This window comes from Scyliorhinus torazame, chromosome 5 (assembly GCF_047496885.1).
Source record: "Scyliorhinus torazame isolate Kashiwa2021f chromosome 5, sScyTor2.1, whole genome shotgun sequence".
Lineage (NCBI taxonomy): Eukaryota > Metazoa > Chordata > Chondrichthyes > Carcharhiniformes > Scyliorhinidae > Scyliorhinus > Scyliorhinus torazame.
The window spans coordinates 129,084,858-129,109,421 of NC_092711.1; the positions used below are offsets into that span (position 1 = coordinate 129,084,858).

Sequence of the window (24,564 nt, forward strand, 5' to 3'; positions counted from 1 at the left end):
TGAATTCTCCATCCCCGCACCAGACGCGATTTTGGCGAGGGGTTTGCGGAGAATCCAGTCCAGGGTCTCGGAATAACTCCCGCGGTCCTGCACTCGGACTTTGTCTTCTGTTGGGATTCTCTGTCCGTTCACGGCAGCTGGATTCTCCGCTCTGGCTGTGGTGAATAGGAGATTTGGCTGGGCGGTAAATCTCCAACCTCACTGGCAGCGCGAGCGGGGCGGATTTCTGTTCCCATATCCTGGAGTGGGACTGGAAAACTGTGACTCAGAGGGATCCCTGAGTGACAGCCACAAGGCTGACATGAGGTTAGAAAAGGTTAAGAATGAGCGACAGTAACCGCAAAAACAAACACTTTTTTTTCCTAAACATTTTATTGAGGTATTTATGGTTTTACAACAACAAAATATACATAAATTTATAAACATAGTGAATAAGCCGTGTTCCTCCCTTACAGGTCCCACCTTTACTAACCCCCTACTCTAAACTAAGCTAACCCCCAGCTCCCCCCTCCACCCCTGCCTTCTGCTGACAGTTAATTTTCCCCAAAGAAGTCGACGAACGGTTGCCACCTCCGGGCGAACCCTAACAGTGACCCTCTCAAGGCGAACTTGATTTTCTCCAAGCAGAGAAAGCTAGCCAGTCAGTTAGCCAGTTCTCCGACTTCGGGGGCTTTGAGTCCCTCCAAGCTAATAGTATCTGTCTCCAGGCTACCAGGGAAGCAAAGGCCAGAACGTTTGGAATCCCGGATCTTCCAACACTCCGAAAATCGCCAACTCTGGATTCCGCACCACCCTTGTTTTTAACACCGTGGACATGACATCCGCAAACCCCTGCCAGAATCCCCTAAGCTTTGGACATGTCCAGAACACGTGGACATGGTTCGCTGGCCCCCGCACACTTGCGCACCTGTCCTCTATCCCAAAGAATCTGCTCATCCGGGCCACTGTCATGTGAGCCCGGTGGACCACCTTGAATTGTATCAGGCTGAGCCTGGCACATGTTGCAGACGCGTTGATTTCTACTTAACGTGTCTGCCCATAGACCATCCTCTACCTCACCTCCCAGCTCCTCCTTCCACTTGCGCTTCAGCTCCTCGGTCTGCATCTCCTCCGACCCCATGAGTTCCTAGTAAATGTCCGAGACCCTCCCTTCTCCCACCCACACTCTAGAAACTACCCTGTCCTGTATCCCCCTTGGTGGTAGGAGCGGGAAGGTTGAAACCTGCACCTGCAGGTACCTAAATTTGTTTCCCCTCACCAATCCAAAATTCTCCTCCAGCTCCCTCAGGCTAGCAAAGTTCCCCTCAATAGACATATCTCCCATCCTCTCAATCCCTGCTCTCTGCCATCTCCGGAACCCTCCATCCATCCTTCCCGGGGCAAACCGGTGATTATTACAGATTGGAGACCATACCGATGCTCCCTCTGCTCCCATGTGCCTGAACCGCAAACATCTCACTTTTCCCCATATTTAGTTTATCCCCCGAAAACCGGCCGAATTCCCTCAAAATCCTCATAATTTCTTCCATTCCCTCTAGTGGGTCCGACACATACAGGAGCAGGTCGTCTGCGTAAAGCGAGACTCTGTGTTCCACTCCCCCCTGGACCAGCCCCTCGAGGCTCTCAGCGCAATTGCCAGCAGCTCTATGGCTGATGCGAACAACCGTGGGGAGAGGGGGCATCCCTGTCTCGTCCCCCGATGCAGCCTAAAATAGTCAGATGTTGTCCTATACGTCCGTATGCTTGCAACAGGAGCCTGATACAACAGCCTGACCCAGTCAATAAAGCCCCGCCCGAATCCGAACCTCCCAGTACCTCCCACAGATATTCCCATTCCACCCGATCAAAAGCCTTCTCTGCGTCCATTGTGACCACTACCTCCACATTCCTACCTTCCGGGGGCATCATGATCACATTTAACAACCTTCTTACGTTGGCCACCGACTGCCTTCCCTTAACAAACCCCGTCTGGTCCTCTCTAATAACGTCCGGAACACAATCTAGGGGACAAGATTTTGGCAAGCAGTTTGGCGTCCACATTCAATAGGGATATCAGCCTGTAGGACCCACACAGCTCCGGGTCCTTGTCCCGCTTAAGGATCAATGAGATCGTGGCCTGTGACATCGTCGGGGGAAGCACCCCACGCTCCGTTGCCTCATTGAATGTCCTCATCAACAGCTGCCCCAATATCCCAGAGAACGTTTTATAAAACTCCACTGGGTACCCAATTGCATGGCCTTCAGCCCCTCTGCTCTCTCTTGCAACCCGATTGGGGACCCCAGCCCTTCTACCCACTCCCCGTCCACCTTCGGGAAATTCAGCCCCCCTAAGAAGTGCCTCATCCCCTCCGGCCCCACTGGGGGTTCCGACCCATACAGCCTACTGTAAAACTCCTTGAATTCCTTATTCACCCCTGCTGAGTCTCCAGCCAGGCTCCCATCCCCATCCTTTACTTTCCCTATCTCCCTGGCTGTCTCACTCTTTCTAAGCTGCTGTGCAAGTATTCTGCTGGCCTTCTCCCCATGCTCACAGATCGCCCCCCTCACCTTCCTCAGCTGCTCTACCGCCCTCCCTGTAGTTAAGGAGCCAAACTTCACCTGTAGCCTCAGTCGTTGCCTTAAAAGCCCTGTCTCTGGGGTCTCTGCATACCTCCTGTCGACCTGCAATATCTCCTTTATCAGTCGGTCCGTCTACGCTCTGTCTACCCTCTCCCTGTGGGTCCCATATCGAGATCAGCTCTCCTCGAATCACCACCTTCAATGCCTCCCAGATCACCGCTGCCGACACTTCACCCGTGTCGTTGAGTTCCAGGTAGTTCTGAATACATTTCCTCAGCCGCCCGCACACCTCATTGTCAGCTAAAAGTTCCACGTCCAGCCTCCAGCGCAGGCGCTGGCTACTCTCCTTGCTGACCTGTAGGTCAACCCAGTGCGGGGCATGATCTGAGATTGTGATCGCCGAATATCCCGTGTCCACTACCCCCGTCAGTAGAGCCCTGTTCAAAATAAAAAAATCAATCCGGGAGTACACTTTATGCACATGTGAGTAGAAGGAGAATTCATTCACTCTCGGCTGCCCAAATCTCCATGGGTCCACCACCCCCCCCCCCCCCCCCCCCCCCCCCCCTCCATCTGCTCCATGAACCCCTTTAGCTCCTTTGCCATTGCTGGCATCCTGCCCGTCCTTGAGCTCGACCGGTCTAACCCAGGGTCAATAACTGTATTGAAGCCCCTCCCATGACCAAATTATGCAAGTCCGGGTCCGGGATCTTCCCAAGCATCCTCTTTATAAGCTCCACATCATCCCAATTTGGCGCATACACATTTACTAATACCACCTGCAACCCTCTCTAGCTTCCCACTGACCATAATGTACCAGCATCCCACATCCGTAACTATTCTTCCCGCCTCAAATACCACTCACTTATTAATCAGGATCGTGACCCCTCTAGTCTTCGAATCCAGCCCCGAGTGAAAAACCTGTCCGACCCATCCCTTCCTTAATCTGATCTGATCAGTTACTCTGAGGTGCGTCTCCTGTAGCATTACCACATCTGCCTTCAGTCCCCTCAGATGTGCGAACACGCATGCCCTCTTAACCAGTCCATTTAGTCCTCTTACATTCCAGGTGATCAGCCTAGTTGGGGGGGGGGCTCATCGCCCCCACTTCACCAATCAGCCATCACCTTTCTTGGGCCAGTCTCCATCCCACACCCCAACCGGTCCGCCCCCAGGCAGCCTCCGCCCCCGACCTCCTTTCTGTCCCTCAGCAAGAGTCCCTCCCTCGACAGCAGAAAGCTTTCTCCCTCCCCCCCATAGTAACAGCACTATGTACACCGACCCCTTTGACAAGCATAACATCTGCTCACCGCCTCCCCCCACCACTGCACTTCCGTGAGCTAGCCCACTCAGCTAGCTTGGGGACCCCCGCACATGGCGCCAGACATTCTCCCACCTAGTGTTCCCTCCCCACCGCTCATACACACCTATGCAAATGAAAAACTAGTCCCAACACAATTACCCTAGAAAAAAAACGATAAACAAAGAAAAGATCAAACAGAAGATCCAGCATCTAACAAATACACTTCCATCCCCCAACAGTGCAAATGTAAACTTTAACTCACTCAGCTCTGCAACTGGCCCCAAATCAATACAGAAGGCATTACAAATAGCGGCCACAAAACGAAAAACAAGAAAAAATGTTAACATGAACGTTGCAGCAAAGTTCAAAGTCCTCAGTGTGCCACCAGTCCTTTCCTTTTCGCGAAGTCCATTGCTTCCTCGGGCGACTAGAAATAAAAATGTTGCTCCTCATGCGCGACCCAGAGACGGGCCGGATACAGCAGTCCAAACTTCCCCTTTTTCTTAAAAAGGGTCGACTTTATCTGATTGAACCCCGCTCTTCTCCTGACCACCTCTGCATTCAGGTACTGATAGATCCGCAGGATACTGTTGTCCCATTTACAACTCCGTGTCTGCCTGGCCCACTGTAAAATACGCTTCTTGTCCAAATACCTGTGGAATCTTACCACCATTGCCCTCGGGGGGGGGTGTCCCCCACTCGTGGCTTCCTCGCAAGCGCTCTGTGAGCCCTGTCCACCTCCAAGGGTCGGGAGAACGTCCCACCCCCAACAACTTCTTGAACATGCCCGCTATGTATGCCCCAGCGTCTGCTCCTTCAGACCCCTCCGGGAGACCGATGATTCTCAGGTTCTGCCGGTGGGATCTATTCTCCAGATCCTCCACCTTCTCCAGGAGCCTTTTCTGCTGGTCTCTCAGCATCCCCACCTCAAGCTGCACCGCAGTTTGATGTTCCTCCTGCTCAGCCAGCGCCTTCTCTACTTTCTGAATCACCCGATCTTGGGCATCCAATCTGAGCTCCAGCCGCACAATTGATTCTTTAATCGGCTCCAAGCATTCCTGCTTCTGCTTGGCGAAGCCCTCCTGGATAAATTGCATCAGCTGCTCCATTGACCGCTGGGTCGACAAGCCAGAGGTCTGGTCTCCGCCATGCTTTCTCCCTCTGCAGCTTCAGCCTAAGCCTTCTCTGTCCGTCTGTTTCTTCCCTTGCGAGCATTTCTACTCCACCTCTCCGTGCACCGGGAATCCATTCGACAATTGCCTCTACCATCAATTTTCCAAATCAAGTCCGGTAAACAATCGGGGGAAAAGGACCAAAGGTCTGACCTGAGTGGGAGCCACCAAATGTGCGGCCGACTCCTTCATAGCCGCCACTGGAAGTCCCCAAACACTCACTTTCTATAGACACATTAACAGGAAGTCGGGGTGTGGGGGTATTTGGAGGCAAGTTGCAGAGTGAGGGAATGGCAAGGACACTGAATAAATGCTCCCTGAGAATCTCAATCAGACACCAAATAAGGGGCAGGATTCTCCGATTTTGATGCTATGACCCCACGCTGGCGTGGGAACGGTGGCGTTTTATGACAGGAAAAAATGGCGTAAAATGGCCACCGGTCCCCCATTTGGCTGGGGGCTAGCAGCCGAGGAGCGTAGAGCACCAGGCTCGAGCTACCAATATGGCCCGGAGAATTGCCGGGTCCGTGGTCGCGCATGCGCACGGTGGCGGCCTGCAGTGGCTGCGCCGTGAAACATGGCAGCCGCCGCTCGCGGACCCGGCACACAAATTAGTCCCCCCCCCCCCTTCGGCCGGCTCACGCGCCCAGACCATCCCCCGCCACAGTGCCCCCAGCTCACAGATCAGCCCTCCCCCGACTGTGGCGGCACTGGACTGAGTCCGCAGTCGCCATGCCGAGTTCCCGACGGATGAGACCACACGCGACCGACGCTGTCGGGAACTCGGCCAGTGGGGGGGAGCAGAGTATCGAGGGGGGGGGGCCTCAGGCAATGTCCTGAGGCTGTCGATACGGCGCGCAGCATACTCTCCGAGCTTTGGGTGAGACCATCGCAGACAAGGGGAGAATGTGCAAACCCCACACAGACAGTGACCCGGTCCGGGATTGAACCCGGGTCCTCAGCACCGTGGGGCAGCAGTGCTAACCACTGCGCCACTATGCCGCCCCTACTGGTTGTGATTTAACCCGAGGGTCAACGCACCTCAGGCAAGGGGCAAGGATGAGAAGGCGGAGCCTTCATGAAAACGTCAGCCGATGCGGAGATTGAACCCATGCTGCGGCCTTACTCTGCATCACAAACCAGCTGTCGAGCCAAGGGAGCTAAACCGATCATTGGAACTACAACCAGCACAACAAACCTCCTCCTTCAGCAAGTTCAAGATCAGAATGTAGAGGAGGCTCTGGGGTTCTGATGGAGGTACAGAAGGAGTGAGTGGTTGAGAGGGGACCTGAGCAAACATTTTTCACCCAGAGGGTGGTGGAAATATGGAACGCGCTGCCTGAGAGGGTGGTGGGAGCAGGTACTCTTGTGACATTGAAGAAGCATCTGGACTTCCGGGTGCGGCGATGACCAGCTGAGTCGCACGTTTCGGCAGCTCCCGGTGAAACGGACTTTTGGGCTCTTGTTAGGAGCCCCAACGGCAATTTTGACGGCTAAAAACACTGTGCGGTAAACCAGAAGGGAATCCCCCCTGGATACGGATGAAAAAAGGAGAAAGTGGCCGGATTGCAGTGGATCCTTTAGAACAGCGGAAAGGAAGGAAAGCAAAAACCTAGATGGTGTCGGAAGGTGGCAGTTTAACATGGGGCCCTGAACAACAAGAGTTCTTGAAATGCTGTGTGGAAGAGCTCAAAAAGGAAATGAAGAAAGAGCTGTTGGCCCCGATACTACAGGCGATCGAAGGGCTAAAGGAGGAACAAAAGACCCAGGAGCGGGAGCTTCGGGTCGTGAAGGCAAAGGCAGCCGAGAAAGAGGACGACATACAGGGCCTGGTGGTGAAGACGGAGACGCATGAGGCACATCAGAAACGATGTGTGGAAAGGTTGGAGGCACTGGAGAATAACGCAAGGAGGAACAACCTGAGGATTCTTGGTCTTCCTGAAGGTGCGGAAGGAGCGGACGTCGGGGCATATGTGAGCACGATGCTGCACTCGTTAATGGGAGTGGAGGCCCCGGCGGGTCCGTTGGAGGTGGAGGGAGCATACCGAGTGATGGCGCGAGGACCGAGAGCAGGAGAAATTCCCAGAGCCATAGTGGTGAGATTCCTCCGTTTTAAGGATAGAGAAATGGTCCTTAGATGGGCAAAGAAAACTCGGAGCAGTAAATGGGAGAACGCGGTGATCCGCGTTTATCAAGACTGGAGTGCGGAGGTGGCGAGAAGGAGGGCGAGCTTTAATCGGGCCAAGGCGGTGCTTCATAAAAAGAAGATAAAATTTGGAATGCTGCAACCGGCAAGGCTGCGGGTCACATATCGAGGGAGGCACCACTACTTTGAGACGGCGGATGAAGCGTGGACTTTTATTGTGGAAGAAAAACTGGAATGAGCGGGTTATTAAAAAGAACGTTTGAACAAAGTGGTGGGGCGAATGTGGGGGGCAAAGAGGGGGGTTAAAAAGGGGGGAAAGAGAAGTTTTATGTACTCATCCTGCGATGCGGTAACTTTTCTCTCTTCCACAGGTGGTGATGGGGGGAGGAGGGGAGGTGAAGGAGATGGGGCGTTGGCCATTGGGGGCGGGCCAAGGGAGAAGCGCGGGCTTGGTTCCCGCGCTATGATAATCATGGCGGGAATAGAGAAGCAGGAAGGAGGGGGCGTCGCACGGTGCGAGCCGAGGTCACGGGGGGAAGCCGAGGTCGGCCAGAGTTTGCTGGCTTCTGGGAGCAACATGGGGGGAGTAATTACGCTAGCGGGAGATCTAGCGGGGGGGGTGGGAGGGGGGAATTACTGGGTTGCTGCTGCTGGGGAGAGGGGGGAGCTGGTATGGGAGGGGATGGGCGGAGGGGCACCGCCTGGGGGAGATACAGCTGCGTGGGAACCGGATGAGGAGCTGGAAAAAGGGGATGGCTAATCGACAAGGGGGGGGTAGGAAGCCCCCCAACCCGGCTGATCACGTGGAACGTGAGAGGGCTGAACGGGCCAATAAAGAGGGCACGGGTACTCGCACACCTGAAGAAACTTAAGGCAGATGTGGTTATGTTACAGGAAACGCACCTGAAACTGATAGACCAGGTTAGGCTACGCAAAGGATGGGTGGGGCAGGTGTTCCATTCGGGGCTAGATGCGAAAAACAGGGGGGTGGCTATATTAGTGGGGAAGCAGGTAATGTTCGAGGCAAAGACTATAGTGGCGGATAACGGGGGCAGATACGTGATGGTGAGTGGCAAACTACAGGGGGAGACGGTGGTTTTGGTAAACGTCTCTGCCCCGAACTGGGATGATGCCAATTTTATGAGGCGGATGCTAGGACGCATTCCGGACCTAGAGATGGGAAAGCTGATAATGGGGGGAGATTTTAATATGGTGTTGGAACCAGGGCTGGATAGGTCGAAGTCCAGGACTGGAAGGAGGCTGGCAGCAGCCAAGGTACTTAAAGATTTTATGGAGCAGATGGGAGGAGTAGACCCGTGGAGATTTAGCAGACCTAGGAGTAAGGAGTTCTCGTTTTTCTCCTATGTCCATAAAGTCTACTCGCGAATAGACTTTTTTGTGCTGGGAAGGGCGTTGATCCCGAAGGTGAGGGGAACGGAGTATACGGCTATAGCCATTTCGGATCACGCTCCACACTGGGTAGACTTGGAGATAGGGGAGGAAACAGGAGGGCGCCCACCCTGGAGAATGGACATGGGACTAATGGCAGATGAGGGTGTGTGTCTAAGGGTGAAGGGGTGCATTGAAAAGTACTTGGAACTCAATGATAATGGGGAGGTCCAGGTGGGAGTGGTCTGGGAGGCGCTGAAGGCAGTGGTTAGAGGGGAGCTGATATCAATAAGGGCACATAAAGGGAAGCAGGAGAGTAAGGAACGGGAGCGGTTGCTGCAAGAACTTTTGAGGGTGGACAGACAATATGCGGAAGCACTGGAGGAGGGACTGTACAGGGAAAGGCAAAGGCTACATGTAGAATTTGACTTGCTGACTACGGGCACTGCAGAGGCACAATGGAGGAAGGCACAGGGTGTACAGTACGAATATGGGGAGAAGGCGAGCAGGTTGCTGGCACACCAATTGAGGAAAAGGGGAGCAGCGAGGGAAATAGGGGGAGTGAGGGATGAGGAAGGAGAGATGGAGCGGGGAGCGGAGAGAGTGAATGGAGTGTTCAAGACATTTTATAAAAAATTATATGAAGCTCAACCCCCGGATGGGAGGGAGAGAATGATGGGCTTCTTGGATCGGCTGGAATCTCCCAAGGTGGAAGAGCAGGAAAGGGTGGGACTGGGAGCACAGATCGAGGTAGAAGAAGTGGTGAAAGGAATTAGGAGCATGCAGGCGGGAAAGGCCCCGGGGCCGGATGGATTCCCAGTCGAATTCTATAGAAAATATGTGGACTTGCTCGCCCCGGTATTGACGAGGACCTTTAATGAGGCAAAGGAAAGGGGACAACTGCCCCCGACTATGTCTGAAGCAACGATATCGCTTCTCTTAAAGAAGGAAAAGGACCCGCTACAATGCGGGTCCTATAGACCTATTTCCCTCCTAAATGTAGATGCCAAGATCCTGGCCAAGGTAATGGCAATGAGAATAGAGGAATGTGTCCCGGGGGTGGTCCACGAGGACCAAACTGGGTTTGTGAAGGGGAGACAGCTGAACACGAATATACGGAGGCTGTTAGGGGTAATGATGATGCCCCCACCAGAGGGGGAAACGGAGATAGTAGTGGCGATGGATGCCGAGAAAGCATTTGATAGAGTGGAGTGGGATTATTTGTGGGAGGTGTTGAGGAGATTTGGTTTTGGAGAGGGGTATGTTAGATGGGTGCAGCTGTTGTATAGGGCCCCGATGGCGAGCGTGGTCACGAATGGACGGGGATCTGCATATTTTCGGCTCCATAGAGGGACAAGGCAGGGATGTCCTCTGTCCCCATTATTGTTTGCACTGGCGATTGAGCCCCTGGCGATAGCGTTGAGGGGTTCCAAGAAGTGGAGGGGTGTACTTAGAGGAGGAGAAGAACACCGGGTATCTTTGTATGCAGACGATTTGTTACTATACGTGGCAGACCCGACGGAGGGGATGCCAGAAATAATGCGGATACTTGGGGAGTTTGGGGATTTTTCAGGGTATAAATTGAACATGGGGAAAAGTGAGTTGTTGTGGTGCATCCAGGGGAGCAGAGTAGAGAAATAGAGGACCTACCGTTGAGGAAGGTAACAAGGGACTTTCGTTACCTGGGGATCCAGATAGCCAAGAATTGGGGCACATTGCATTGGTTAAATTTAACGCGGTTGGTGGAACAAATGGAGGAGGATTTCAAGAGATGGGATATGGTATCCCTGTCACTGGCAGGGAGGGTGCAGGCGGTTAAGATGGTGGTCCTCCCGAGATTCCTCTTTGTGTTTCAGTGCCTCCCGGTGGTGATCACGAAGGCTTTTTTTAAAAGGATTGAAAAGAGCATCATGGGTTTTGTGTGGGCCAGGAAGACCCCGAGAGTGAGGAAGGGATTCTTACAGCGTAGCAGGGATAGGGGGGGGCTGGCACTACCGAGCCTAAGTGAGTATTATTGGGCCGCTAATATTTCAATGGTGAGTAAGTGGATGGGAGAGGAGGAGGGAGCGGCGTGGAAGAGATTAGAGAGGGTGTCCTGTAGGGGGACTAGCCTACAGGCTATGGTGACAGCCCCATTGCCGTCCTCACCGAGGAACTACACCACAAGCCCGGTGGTGGTGGCTACACTGAAGATTTGGGGACAGTGGAGACGGCATAGGGGAAAGACTGGAGCCTTGGGGGGGGGTCCCCGATAAGAAACAACCATAGGTTTGCCCCGGGGGAATGGTGGGGGATATGGAATGTGGCAAAGAGCAGGAATAACGCAACTGAAAGATCTGTTTGTGGATGGGAAGTTCGCGAGTCTGGGAGCGCTGACCGAGAAATATGGGTTGCCCCAAGGGAATGCATTCAGGTATATGCAACTGAGGGCTTTTGCGAGGCAACAGGTGAGGGAATACCCGCAGCTCCCGACACAAGAGGTGCAGGACAGAGTGATCTCAAAGACATGGGTGGGGGATGGTAAGGTGTCAGATATATATAGGGAAATGAGGGACGAAGGGGAGACTATGGTAGATGAATTAAAAGGGAAATGGGAAGAAGAGCTGGGGGAGGAGATCGAGGAGGGGCTGTGGGCAGATGCCCTAAGCAGGGTAAACTCGTCGTCCTCGTGTGCCAGGCTAAGCCTGATTCAGTTTAAGGTATTACACAGGGCACATATGACTGGAGCACGGCTCAGAAAATTTTTTGGGGTGGAGGATAGGTGTGCGAGGTGCTCGAGAAGCCCAGCGAATCATACCCATATGTTTTGGTCATGCCCGGCACTACAGGGGTTTTGGATGGGGGTGACAAAGGTGCTTTCAAAAGTAGTGGGGGTCCGGGTCGAACCAAGCTGGGGGTTGGCTATATTTGGGGTTGCACAAGAGCCGGGAGTGCAGGAGGCGAGAGAGGCCGATGTTTTGGCCTTTGCGTCCCTAGTAGCCCGGCGCAGGATATTGTTAATGTGGAAAGAAGCCAAGCCCCCGGGGGTGGAGACCTGGATAAATGATATGGCAGGGTTTATAAAGCTAGAGCGGATTAAGTTCGTTCTAAGGGGGTCGGCTCAAGGGTTCACCAGGCGGTGGCAGCCGTTCGTCGAATACCTCGCAGAAAGATAGATGGAATGGAAAAAAGAAGGCAGCAGCAGCAGCCCAGGATCGGGGGGGGTGGGGCGGGGGGGGGGGGGGGGGGGGGGGAGGAGGAGGAACCAGAAGGACTCTCAGGGTTGTTAATATATACTGTATAATATGTATAGGTCGTTGCTACAGATAATTATATATTGGACTGTTAAATTATATTTTTGGAGAGTGTTACTTGTGACAAGGCAGTTGCCAATTAGGGTTAGTTTTCATTTTTGTTATTTATTATTTATTCATTTTTTGTTTATAAAATAGGTCATTGTTATTTGTGTTGTTATAATATTGTGTAAAGGATGCACAATGTACTGTGTTGGTTGACCAAAAATTCTCAATAAAATATTTATTTTAAAAAAAGAAGCATCTGGAGGAGCACTTAAATCGCCAAGGCAGAGTAGCTATAGACCAAGTGCTGGTAAATGGGATTAGTATAGATTGGTATTATGGGTTGCACAGATATGGAGGGCCGAATGGTCTGTTTGTATGCAGTTTGAGTTGGACAATTCTCCATTTAGTAATATGGTGAATTCCTACACTTACACAGTGAAGGTTTGAGAGCTGCATTGTCCCAGTGTTTGATCATTAAGTACACTCCTTCCTGCTCTGTAAGATGGGCCGTCTCCACCCATGCCTCAGTGCTCATCAGCTGCTGAACCCCTTAACCAGGTCTTTGTTCGTATTCGGATTCTGATGCCAGCCCACCCAGCACAACCCCTCGGTAAGCCTCAGCTCGTACTGCCCGGACCTTCATAATAGCTTGTCACAAGTCGGCTTCAATGAAGTTACTGTGAAAAGCCCCCAGTCGCCACATTCCGGCGCCTGTTCGTGGAGGCCGGTACGGGAATTGAACCCGCGCTGCTGGCATTGTTCTGCATTACGAGCCAGCTGTTTAGCCCACTGTGCTAAACCAGCTCCTGGTGGGCCGAGCCCCGTTCACCCATCACCCCGCTGTCATGTGAGAGTACCTTTAAGAAATGGGTGCTTAAGAAATGTACCTTTAAGAAATGGGTGTTTATCAGTGATGTCGGAGTGTGGGTGGAGCTGGGCTGTCTGACAGCTTTTTACTTTCGTTTTAGGCTGTTTGCTGCAGGGTGTTTTTTAGTTTTGTTTTCAGTGTTGGAGCTGAAGCCAGACCAAGCAGGTGTACTGCTGTTCTCTCTGCCATGAAAAGACTGTCTCTTGATCATTTGGTGAATTCAGAATTATAAATGTTCTCAGTAGTGAATGTAAACCTAATGTGCTTCTGTTAAAAGGTGTTTCTTCTGTCTTCTGGATGTTGTTTGGGAAGTTATTAAGGATTACTTAGTGTTGTATTCTTTGGGGGTTGTATTTGAATTGATGGTTGCTAAGATGTTCACTGTATGTTTTAAAAAGGTTAACCTGAGTTCATAGAATAAACATTGTTTTGCTTTAAAAAATACTTTTCGATTTCTGCTATACCACACCTGTAGAGTGGGCCGTGTGCTCCCCATACTACAATCCAGTAAAGGTTGTGGGTCAGGTGAACTCCATGATACACTTTGGGGTTCTCTAAACCCTGGCCCATAACACCGCTCTGTTCTCAATGACACATGCGTGCCCCCCAAGTCCGCAGACAGTTCAATCTGCAAATTCTCTACCTTGTTTTGAGGCCTCGTCCCCTCTGTTTCTCCTCCATGCAAGTGGGCCAGACTGGGGGCTAGGGGTAAAAACTGAAGGACAGCAACGCAGTCAACATGGCTGTAAAAGGACGGTGCGCAATGGAAGCCCCACCAACACTACACAGGAATAAGTCAAGTGAAGAGGTGAGGAAAGGTCAGGCACACGTTCCCAGGTGATTTATTGGGGCCTGACAAGTGTTTGTAGGCAAGAGGCCCAGGGAAAGGAGGTTCCGGACAAAGCACTAACTTTACCAGCTTGCCACATTGGTCCTGCTTCTTATCGTCCTCGGGAGCACAGTGCACTGACCAAGGTTTGAGGCAAATAACACAGCCTGTAGCTGAGCAGGAAGTAAGCAGTCAAGTTAACTAAACTGTGAACTGATCGAACAAGCCCCGGAACGACCTGGGAATGAACAATTTTACCACACTGATACTTCCGGACACAATGTGGTTTCCCAAGTCAAAACCAAAAGTCACGTGGGATTCACAGAAATCTTCATCAAAAATATCCTTACCTGGGATGGCCTACATGTCACTCCAGACCCACAGCAATGTGGTTGGCTCTTAAATGGCATTGTAAGCAACTCAGATCAAGGGCAATTAGCCTGGCCCAGCCAGCGATTCCCAGATCCCAAGAACCCATTTTAAAAACCCAGTGTGGAGGGAGTTTTACTCTGTATCTAACCCCGTGCTGTACCTGTCCTGGGAGTGTTTGATGGGGACAGTGTAGAGGGAGCTTTACTCTGTATCTAACCCCGTGCTGTACCTGTCCTGGGAGTGTTTGATGGGGACAGTGTAGAAGGAGCTTTACTCTGTATCTAACCCCGAGCTGTACCTGTCCTGGGAGTGTTTGATAGGGACAGTGTAGAGGGAGCTTTACTCTGTATCTAACCCCGTGCTGTACCTGTCCTGGGAGTGTTTGTTGAGTATTGCATGAATGGACAAAATGTTCATTTGCGAAATTCACTGATGACACCAGCATAGTTGGGAAGTAAGTTGTGAAAAGGACAGAAGGAGTCGACAGAGGGGTTTTGTTCAGTTGAGTAAGTGGGAAATAATTTGGCAGGCGGCGTACATAGAATCCCTGCATCGAATAGTGCAGAAGGAGGCCATTTGGCCCAACGTATTTACACGGACTGTCCAAAAGAGCACCCTATCAATGCCCAATCCCCTGCCCTAACCCCAAAACCCCACTTAGCCTTTGGACACTAACGGTCAATTTATCATGGCCAATCCACCTAATCTGCACATCTTTGGTCTGTGGGAGGAAACCGGAGCACCCGGAGGAAACCCACGCACACACGAGGAGAACGTGCAGACGCCACACAGACAGTGACCCAAGGCTGGAATTGAACCCGGGTCCCTGGTACTGTGGGGCCGCAAGGCTATCCGTTGCACTACCGTGCCACCCTACAATGTGGGTATTTGTCAATTTTGTTTCTTCATTCCTTCATGGGATGTGGGCGTCACTGGGCACAGGAAGTATTTATTGCCCCTCAAATTGAGGGGTTCGCTCGGCCATTTCAGAGGGCAGTTAGGAGTCAATCATATTGTTGTGGGTCTGGACACACTTGTAGGCCAGACCGGGTAATGATGCCAGGAAGCATAGGGAGGTTAATTAGCGGGATTAGAGAACTCTTGAGGTGCAGAGGGATCTGGGTGTCCCGGTACATGAATAATGCAGGCACAGTTGTACTGTTTTACGCTGTGCGTCATTGCCAGCAACAGAGTTGGCCGTGACCAGGAGCAGAGATTCTTATCAAACCGTTCACATAATCACACAGTGCAGAAGAGGCCCTTCGGCCCATCGAGTCTGCATTGACAAGTGAAGAACCCCGAACCTGCCTACCTAATCCCATTTACCAGCAATTGGTCCAGAGCCTTGAATGCTGTGACGTGCCAAGTGTTCATCCAGGTACTTTTTGAAGGATGTGAGGCAACCCGCCTCTACCGCCCTCCCAGGCAGTGCATTCCAGACTGTCACCATCCTCTGGGTAAAAGTGTTTTGCCTCACATCCCGCCCCCCCCCCCCCCCCCCCCGCCCAACAAACCTCCTGCTGCTCACCTTGAACTTGTGACCCCTTGTGATTGACCCTTCAACTGCTCCCTATCCACCCTGTCCATGCCCCTCATGTACACCTCAATCAAGTCCCTCCTCAGCCTTTGCTCCAGTGAAAACAACCCACGCCTATCCAACCTCTCTTCCTAACTTAAATGTTCCATCCCAGGCAACATCCTGGTGAATCTCCTCTGCACCCTCTCCAGTGCAATCACATCCTTCCTATAATGTGGGAACCAGAATTGCTCACAGTACTCCAGCTGTGGCCTCACCAAAGTTCAATACAGCTCCAACATGACCTCCTTGCTTTTGTATCTATGCCTCGATTGATAAAGACAAGTGTCCCACATGTCATTTTCACCACCCTATTAACCTGCCCTTCTGCCTTCAGAGATCTATGGACACCAAGGTACCTTTGTACCTCAGACTTCCCAGTGTCAGGCCATTAATTGAATGCTTCCGTGTCAAATTACTCCTTCCAAAATGTGTCACCTAGGACTTTTCAGGATTAAATTCCATCTGTCACTTTTCTGTCCATTTGACCATCCCGTCTGTATCTTCCTGTAACCCAAGACACTCAACCTCACTGTTAACCACCCGGCCTATCTCTGTGTCATCCACAAACTTACTGATCCTACCCCCCATATAGGCATCTGTATTGTTTCTATAAATGACAAATAATAGGGGACCGTAGGACCATAAGATACAGGAGTACAATTAGGCCATTCGCCCATCGAGTCTGCTCCGCCATTCAATCATGGCTGATATTTTTCTCATCTCCATTCTCCTGTCTACTCCCCATAACTCCTGATCCCCTTATTAATCAAGAACCTATCTATCTCTATCTTAAAGACAACTCAGTGATTTGGCCGCCACAGCCTTCTGCGGCAAAGAGTTCCACAGATTCACCATCCTCTGGCAGAAGAAATTCCTCCTCATCTCTGTTTTAAAGGATCGTCCCTTCAGTCTGAGGCGGTGCCCTGGGGTTCTAGTTTTTCCTACAAGTGGAAACATCCTCTCCACGTCCACTCTACCCAGGCCTCGCAGCATCCTGTAAGTTTCAATAAGATCCCCCCTCATCCTTCTAAACTCCAACGAGTACAGACCCAGAGTCCTCAACCATTCCTCATACGACAAGCTCTTCATTCCAGGGATCATTCTTGTGAACCTCCTCTGGACCCTTTCCAAGGCCAGCACATCCTTCCTTAGATACGTGGCCCAAAACTGCTCACAATACTCCAAATGGGATCTGACCAGAGCCTTACACCGCCTCAGAAGTACATCCCTGGTTTTGTATTCTAGCCCTCTCGACATGTATTCCACCAATAATGGCAGAGGTGCCGTTACCAGTGCCCCTAAACTTGTGCCTCTACATGAGGTCGCCTCCACTCGCTCCCGTACCATCCCCTCCCCCACCAGTCACTTCCTGACCATTGCTATGTTCCTGGCCAGTGGTATTTTTTGAAATTCGGCAGAGCCCTCCTCTCGACCCCTCTCCAGCAGCACCTTCTTTACCCGTGGGGTTTTACCCACCCACATAAACCCTGAGATCACCGCATTGACCACATTAAAGAATGCTTTGGGGATAAAAATAGGCAGGCGCTGGAATATGAACAAAAACCTCGGGAGAACCGTCACCTTTACCTTCTGCACCCTCCCTGCCAGTGACAGCGGGAGCATATCCCACCTTCCGAAGTCCCCCTTCATCTGCTTCACTAACCGAGCCAGATTCAGTTTGTGAGCTGTTCCCACTTCCCACTATCGAAAGCTCCCTTCCACCACCTTGAATGGTATCACCTCCAGTCTCCTCTCTTGTCCCCTTGCCTGAATCGCCAAAGACCTCAACAAGGACTCCTACATCAGACTCCTATTTATTGACTACAGCTCTGCCTTCAACACCATAATTCCAGCCAAATCCATTTCAAAGCTCCTAAACCTCAGACTTGCTCCTCACTCTGCAACTGGATCCTCGACTTTCTGACCCACAGACCACAATCAGTAAGATAAATAACACCTCCTCCACAATAGTCCTCAATACTGGGGCCCTGCAAGGCTGCGTACTTAGCCCCCTACTCTACTCCCTGTACACACACGACTGCGTGGCAAAATTTGGTTCCAACTCCATCTACAAGTTTGTTGACGATACGACCATAGTGGGCCGGATCTCGAATAACGATGAGTCAGGATACAGGAGGGAGCTAGAGAACCTAGTGGACTGGTGCAGCGACAACAATCTATCCCTCAATGCCAGCAAAACTAAAGAGCTGGTCATTGACTTCAGGAAGCAAAGTACTGTACACACCCCTGTCAGCATCAACGGGGCCGAGGTGGAGATGGTTAGCAGTTTCAAATTCCTAGAGGTACACATCACCAAATATCTGTCCTGTTCCACCCACGTCGACACTATCACCAAGAAAGCACAACGCCTATACTTCCTCAGGAAACTAAGGAAATTTGGCATGTCCACATTAACTCTGACCAACTTTTACAGATGCACTATAGAAAGCATCCTATCGGGCTGCATCACAGCCTGGTATGGCAACTGCTCGGCCCAGGACCGCAAGAAACTTCAGAGAATCGTGAACACCACCCAGTCCATCACACGAACCTGCCTCCCATCCATTGACTCCATCTACACCTCCCGCTGCCTGGGGAAAGCGGGCAGCATAATCAAAGATCCCTCCCACCCGGCTTACTCACTCTTCCAACTTCTTCCATCGGGCAGGAGATACAGAAGTCTGAGAACACGCACAAACAGACTCAAAAAACAGCTTCTTCCCCGCTGTTACCAGACTCCTAAATGACCCTCTTATGGACTGACCTCATTAACACTACACCCTGAATGTTTCACCCGATGTCGGCGTTAATGTAGTTACATTGTATATGTTGTGTTGCCCGATTATGTATTTTCTTTTATTCCCCTTTCTTCTCATGTACTTAATGATCTGTTGAGCTGCGCGCAGAAAAATACTTTTCACTGTACCTCGGTACACGTGACAATAAACAAATCCAATCCAAATCCAGTCCAATACTTTTACCCATATTCAATTTGTACCCCGAAAACCGGCCGAATTCCCCGAGGATACCCATAATCTCTCCAATCCCCCCCCACCCCCAGCGGGTCAGAAATGTACAAATGTAAGTTGTCAGCATATAACAAGATCCTGGGCTGGGCTCCCCCCCGCACAAACCCTGCCAGTCCTTTGACGCTCTCAGTGCCATCGCCAATGGCTCTCCTGCAGTGATGTCTTGGAGCTGAGATGATTGACCTCCAACCACCACAACCATCTTCCTTTGTGCCAGGCATGACTCCAACCAGCGGAGAGCTTTCCCCGATTCCCATTGACTCCAGTTTAGCTGGGACTCCTTGATGCCATACTCAGTCAAATGCCGCCTTGATGTCAAGGGCAGACACTCTCACCTCACCCACCTCTGGCATTCAGCTCTTTTGTCCATGTTTGAACCATTTTATAACTGCAGGTGAATGGTATAAAACACCATGGGAACTAAACAAGAGGTGCCTCACCATGCCCAGACTGGTACCAATAATTTAATTCTATCAAATAATTGGAGCGAGACAAGAAAACTATTGCCGGTGCTGCAACTTGCAAACAGAAAGCTCAAGAGCATTCGTGGAAATGGTGGTGTAGTGGGAATGCCACTGTTAATCCAGAGACTAATGCTCTAGGGATGTGGGTTCAAATCCCACCTTGGTCGCTGGGGGCATTTAATTTCAGTTAGCAAAACCTATAAGATAAAGTAATGGTGACTGTGAAACTATTATTGGCTGTTGTAAATTTTGGTTCACTAATGACCTTTAGAACATAGAGTGCAGAAGGAAGCCATTCGGCCCATCGAGTCTGCACAGACCCACTTTAAGCCCTCACTTCCACCCTATCTCCGTAACCCAGTAACCCCTCCTAACTTTTTTGGACACTAAGGGCTTTAGCATGGCCAGTCCACCTAACCTGCACATCTTTGGACTGTGGGAGGAAACCGGAGCACCCGGAGGAAACCCACGCAGACACGGGGAGAACATGCAGACTTTGCACAGACAGTGACCCAGCGGGGAATTGAACCTGGGACCCTGGCGCTGTGAAGACACAGTGCTATTCACTTGTGCTACCGTGCTGCTTTAGGGAAGTAAATTTGCCTTCCTCACCTGGTCTGGCCTAATGTGACTCCAGACCCATAGGTTGACTCTTAGCTGCCCTCTGAAACAGCCCTAGTGAGACACTCAGTTCAAGGGCAATTAGGGATTGGCAACAAATATTGGTCCAGCCAGCGACTCCCACATCCCAGGAAATAATTGTTTTTAATTCAACGCAAGATACTGCCCGAGTGTCTCCAAGACTTCCTGGTTGTTAGTTTACCGCTTTCAATTATCCACTTTGCTTCTGCATTAAAATGGTGCAAAGGTTTCTTTTGCTTTGAAACTGAGTGAAATCTAGGAATGTCAGCTCTGTCAAATCCTGATCTGCTGCTAGTCTGACACAATGTGCTCAAGGCTTTGTGAGTCTGCAGAACCACACATGCAAGCATTGGCAAAAACAGCTGATTGGGAGCTCGTGCCTCTCTCCCTCACACCCTGTTTCCAGGCACTTTATCATTTGTGGCATAGAATACAAGAGCAGGAAGGTTATGATGGAGCTGTGCAGAACTTTGGTTAGGTCTCAGCTGGAGTAGTGTGTGCAGTTCTGGCCACTTCACTTCATAGGGATTGCACCGGAAGAGGGTACAGAGATCCACCAGGATGTTGCCTGGGATGGAGCATCTGAGGTACAAGGAGAGACTGGATAGGCTTGGATTGTTTTCTTTAGAGCAGAGAAGGCTGAAGGGGGATATGATTGAGGTGTGTCCTCAGCCCCCTACTATACTCCTTATACACCTATGACTGTGTGGCTAAATTCCCCTCCAACTCGATTTTCAAATTTGCTGATGACACCACCGTAGTGGGTCGGATTTCAAACAATGACAAGAGTACAGGAATGAGATGGAGAATCTGGTGGCTGGTGCAACGACAATAATCTCTCCCTCAATGTCAACAAAACGAATGAGATTGTCATCGACTTCAGAAAGAGTAGGGAAGAACATCAATGGAAAGAAGTAGAAAGGGTCGAGAGCTTGAAGTTTTTTGGTGTCCAGGTTACCAACAACCTGTCCTGGTCCCCTCCATGCTGACACTCTAGTCATGAAAGCCCACCAAAGACTACTTTCTCAGAAGATTAAGGAAATTTGGCATGTCAGCTACGACTCTCACCAACTTTTATAGATGCACTATAGAAAGCATTCTTTCTGGTTGTATCACAGCTTGGTATGGATCCTGCTCTGCTCAAGACTGCAGGAAACTACAAAAGGTTGTAAAAGTAGCCCAGTCCATCACGCAAACCAGCCTCCCATCCATGACTCTGTCTACAATTCCCGTTGCCTCAGAAAGGCAGCCAGCATAATTAAGGACCCCACGCACCCCGTATATACACTCTTCCACCTTCATCTATCAGGAAAAAGATACAAATGTTTGAGGTCACATACCAACTGACTCAAGAACAGCTTCTTCCCTACTGCCATTATACTTTTGAATGGACCTACCTTGTATTAAAGTTGATCTTTTCTCTACACCCTAGTGAGAATCTGGAATGCACTGCCTGGGAAGCTGGTGGAGGCTGGAAACCTCACAACCTTTAAAAAGCACTTGGATGAGCACTTGAAACACCATCACATACCAGAACATGGGAGAAGTGCTGGCAAGTGAGACTAGCACAGGATTAGGGGCAGATATTGTTGGTGCAGACTCGATGGGCCTTTGACTCGAACTTTACCACTGGCAGGATGACACCATTTCCACCCACACCCCATTCTTTTTGATGCTAATTTCTAGTGACTGCCAATTTCACTCATCCTCTGTTCCAATGTTTATCTGCCTTGTTTACTATTTTTCAGATGAGAAGGGATGGGGGGGGATTCCCTCTATTTTACAGTTGAGTGGGGGAGTTGGCCATGTTTCGTGGAGGTGCAGACTCCAGGAGGGAGAAGTATTCCATGTGAAATCTGTAGAGATTATAGCATGGAAGAGAGGGTTAAATGAGGGACCTTTTTAATTGCTCGCTGTGGCTGAGTACGAGATTGATACTGCACTTGATACGGCGTCAACGAGAGATGAAACGCCACCTTCTGTCTTTCAAATAGATTTCAGGTGAAAACCGCACATTGTAAAGTTCCCGAGAACCCATGCCACATCTGACTGCCTCTCACAGGACGGGTCAGGAGCAGGACGAGGCCGTTCGGCCCCTCGAAGCTGCCCCACCATTTGGCAAGATGGTGCCCACACCGATGGCCACCCAATCCCACATTACTGCCTCACCACCCCCGATAACCTTTTACCCCCCTCGTCAATCAATAATCTCGCCACACCCACCCTGTCGATAACTCCTGGGATGTTAACGGTTTTGATCGAGTCGCCTCTCACTCCTCTAAACTCCAGTGAATACAAACCCAACCACTCCAACCTTTCCCCATATGGACAACCAGCCCCATTGCTGGGCAACCTGTTCCCTCCCCCACCCCAGGCTGAGAGGAAAGATAAGAACGCGTCATCGGCCATCTTGCGTTGGCAGCAGGCAGCTCCCGCCCCTTCGTTTGACGTCATTTCCTGCCCTTCCCGCCATGTAACGCATTCTCAGCCCCGCCCCCGTGCTGTGACGCTATCCCGGTCCCGCCCCATGACGCAGTTTCCGTTCTAAGATGGCGCTCGCGGACGTGCTGAGTTGTCCCCAGCTCGGGTTGAGTTCCAGGCCGCAGCCGGGACTGGGCCTCGGCCGGGGCCCCGGGCTCGATTTCCTCCTCCCCCCGGGGGAGCGGGAGGTCGAGGGCGGGGAGAGGATCGAGATCCTCCACGGGACAACCACCCTGGGATTCCGGGTGAGAAAGATCAGAAAACCCGGAGGGGGGGAGAGGGGGGGAAGAGAGAGAAGGGAGAGGGTGGGGGAGTGAGTGATGAAGCAAGGGTATGATGGGATTAATCTGGAGAGCCATGGCTAATTGAGTTTGAAGTGATGAAGCTATCATGGTGATGGATTTGGGGGATTGATTTGACACAATATCACTCACTCCCTTCTCTCTTTCTCCCCCCCCCCCCCCCCCCCCAACAGTTTGACCATGGGGTGATTGTGGCAGTGGACTCCCGCGCTACCGCCGGTTCATATGTGGCGTCCCAGACGGTGAAGAAGGTGATCGAGATCAACCCCTACCTCCTGGGCACGATGGCGGGCGGCGCAGCGGACTGCAGCTTCTGGGAGAGGCTCCTCGCTCGCCAGTGCCGCATCTACGAGCTGAGGAACAAGGAGAGGATCTCTGTGGCTGCCGCCTCCAAGCTGCTGGCCAACATGGTCTACCAGTATAAGGGCATGGGCCTGTCCATGGGCACCATGATTTGTGGCTGGGACAAGCGTGGGCCAGGTGAGCAACAGAGGGCAGCTGGGGAGGGCAGCCTGGGTAAGAACCTGACCATTAGCCATCTCTGAGCACCACCGAGGGCTTGTTTGTGAAAACCATGCCCATTCCACAGTTGAAAAGCTGGCTGAGATGACAGGTAGTTGGAGCATTTGGGGGAGCATCGCAGTGGGTATACTGACTGGATCTGCTCTAACCTCTGTCTCTCTGCCCCCTCTTTCCCTCCCTCCAGGCCTCTATTATGTCGACAGCGAGGGCAATCGGATTTCGGGTCAGGTCTTCTCAGTGGGCTCGGGCTCAGTCTACGCATACGGCGTGCTGGATCGGGGCTATCAACATGACATGAGCCCAAAGGAAGCCTACGACCTGGCCAAGCAGGCTATCTACCACGCCACCTACCGTGACGCGTACTCTGGTGGAATAGTCAGCCTCTACCACGTCAAGGAGACTGGCTGGGTGCGCATCTGCCGCGATGATGTCATGGAACTTCATCAGAAGTACAAGGACGGATGCGAATAGTCTGTTGGGGAGGAAGGGTTGGTTGGTGGGGGGGGGCGGTTGTGTGTGTGACAGCCTGGAGTGCAGATGTACCCAGGATTGATTGGAAGCAGTTGGGTGTTTTGCATTGATGGGTCCACGGAATCACTCTCCAACCTTCTTGGTTTGCTATTTGGAAGCGTTTGACTGAGAGAGGATTCCATCGAGGTCCTCTGATTCTCTTGCTCCCCCTTCCTGAGTTGGAGCTGTTTGCCCTGGGGAGCAATGGTGATCTTGTTCCCTTCTGCAAAGCAATTTCATCAGCAGTTGAGCAGAAGATTGCCTTTTGCTCTCTTCCCACCCTCTACAAACTTGGGTGGCGGGGGTGGGGGGGGGGGGGGGGGGTGCAAATGCCTTGATCAGACCCAGCTTCATTGTTCACAGTGGGGTTCAGGGGGTTTGTGTGAACACTGGTTGGTGAACACTGTCTCCCGTGTCCCAGTGGACCCCTCCTGCAACCCAACTTTCACTGAAGTGTGTGAGCAGGAGTTTGGAAATGACAAAGGAACTGAGTGAAGATTAGTGGGGAGGGGGAGGATTTCTGTAATGTAGAATGGGAGGAGAGACTGTGAGATCCATTATGATGAAGACGTGGGCATTTAACAGTCGCGCCGTTGCAAGTTAACACTAACCCACTGTAGCTCTGTTTTTCTTATTTGGAATGGTAATAAATTGTTATATGTAAAACTCAATAGGTGTCGCGTCATAGAATCATACAGTACAGAACATAGAACGATACAGCGCAGTCCAGGCCCTTCGGCCCACGATGTTGCACCGAAACAAAAGCCATCTAACCTACACTATGCCATTATCATCCATATGTTTATCCAATAAACTTTTAAATGCCCTCAATGTTGGCGAGTTCACTACTGTAGCAGGTAGGGCATTCCACGGCCTCACTACTCTTTGCGTAAAGAACCTACCTCTGTCCTATATCTATTACCCCTCAGTTTAAAGCTATGCCCCCTCGTGCCAGCCATTTCCATCCGCGGGAGAAGGCTCGAACTGTCCACCCTATCCAACCCCCTGATCATTTTGTATGCCTCTATTAAGTCTCCTCTTAACCTTCTTCTCTCCAACGAAAACAACCTCAAGTCCATCAGCCTTTCCTCATAAGATTTTCCCTCCATACCAGGC

General features: G+C 51.3%; 1 protein-coding gene across 1 annotated transcript; it reads left to right on the plus strand.

Annotated features, from left to right (window-relative positions):
- Nucleotides 1-22,156: 22,156 nt before the first annotated feature.
- Nucleotides 22,157-23,762, plus strand: LOC140419723 (proteasome subunit beta type-5-like). Its single transcript, XM_072503659.1, has 3 exons — nucleotides 22,157-22,359; nucleotides 22,590-22,896; nucleotides 23,123-23,762. Exons 1-3 carry the CDS (start codon nucleotides 22,183-22,185, stop codon nucleotides 23,407-23,409), a joined length of 771 nt encoding a protein of 256 aa, XP_072359760.1. The 5' UTR covers nucleotides 22,157-22,182; the 3' UTR covers nucleotides 23,410-23,762.
- Nucleotides 23,763-24,564: the final 802 nt, after the last annotated feature.

What these genes read in the sequence shown, in the direction of transcription:
- LOC140419723 (XM_072503659.1), top strand. Translation starts at nt 22,183, where the DNA reads ATGGCGCTCGCGGACGTGCTGAGTTGTCCCCAGCTCGGGTTGAGTTCC. An exon ending in CAACCACCCTGGGATTCCGG is followed by an intron (nt 22,360 to 22,589) that starts GTGAGAAAGATC and finishes CCCCCCCAACAG; the next exon opens with TTTGACCATGGGGTGATTGT. An exon ending in CTGGGACAAGCGTGGGCCAG is followed by an intron (nt 22,897 to 23,122) that starts GTGAGCAACAGA and finishes CCCTCCCTCCAG; the next exon opens with GCCTCTATTATGTCGACAGC.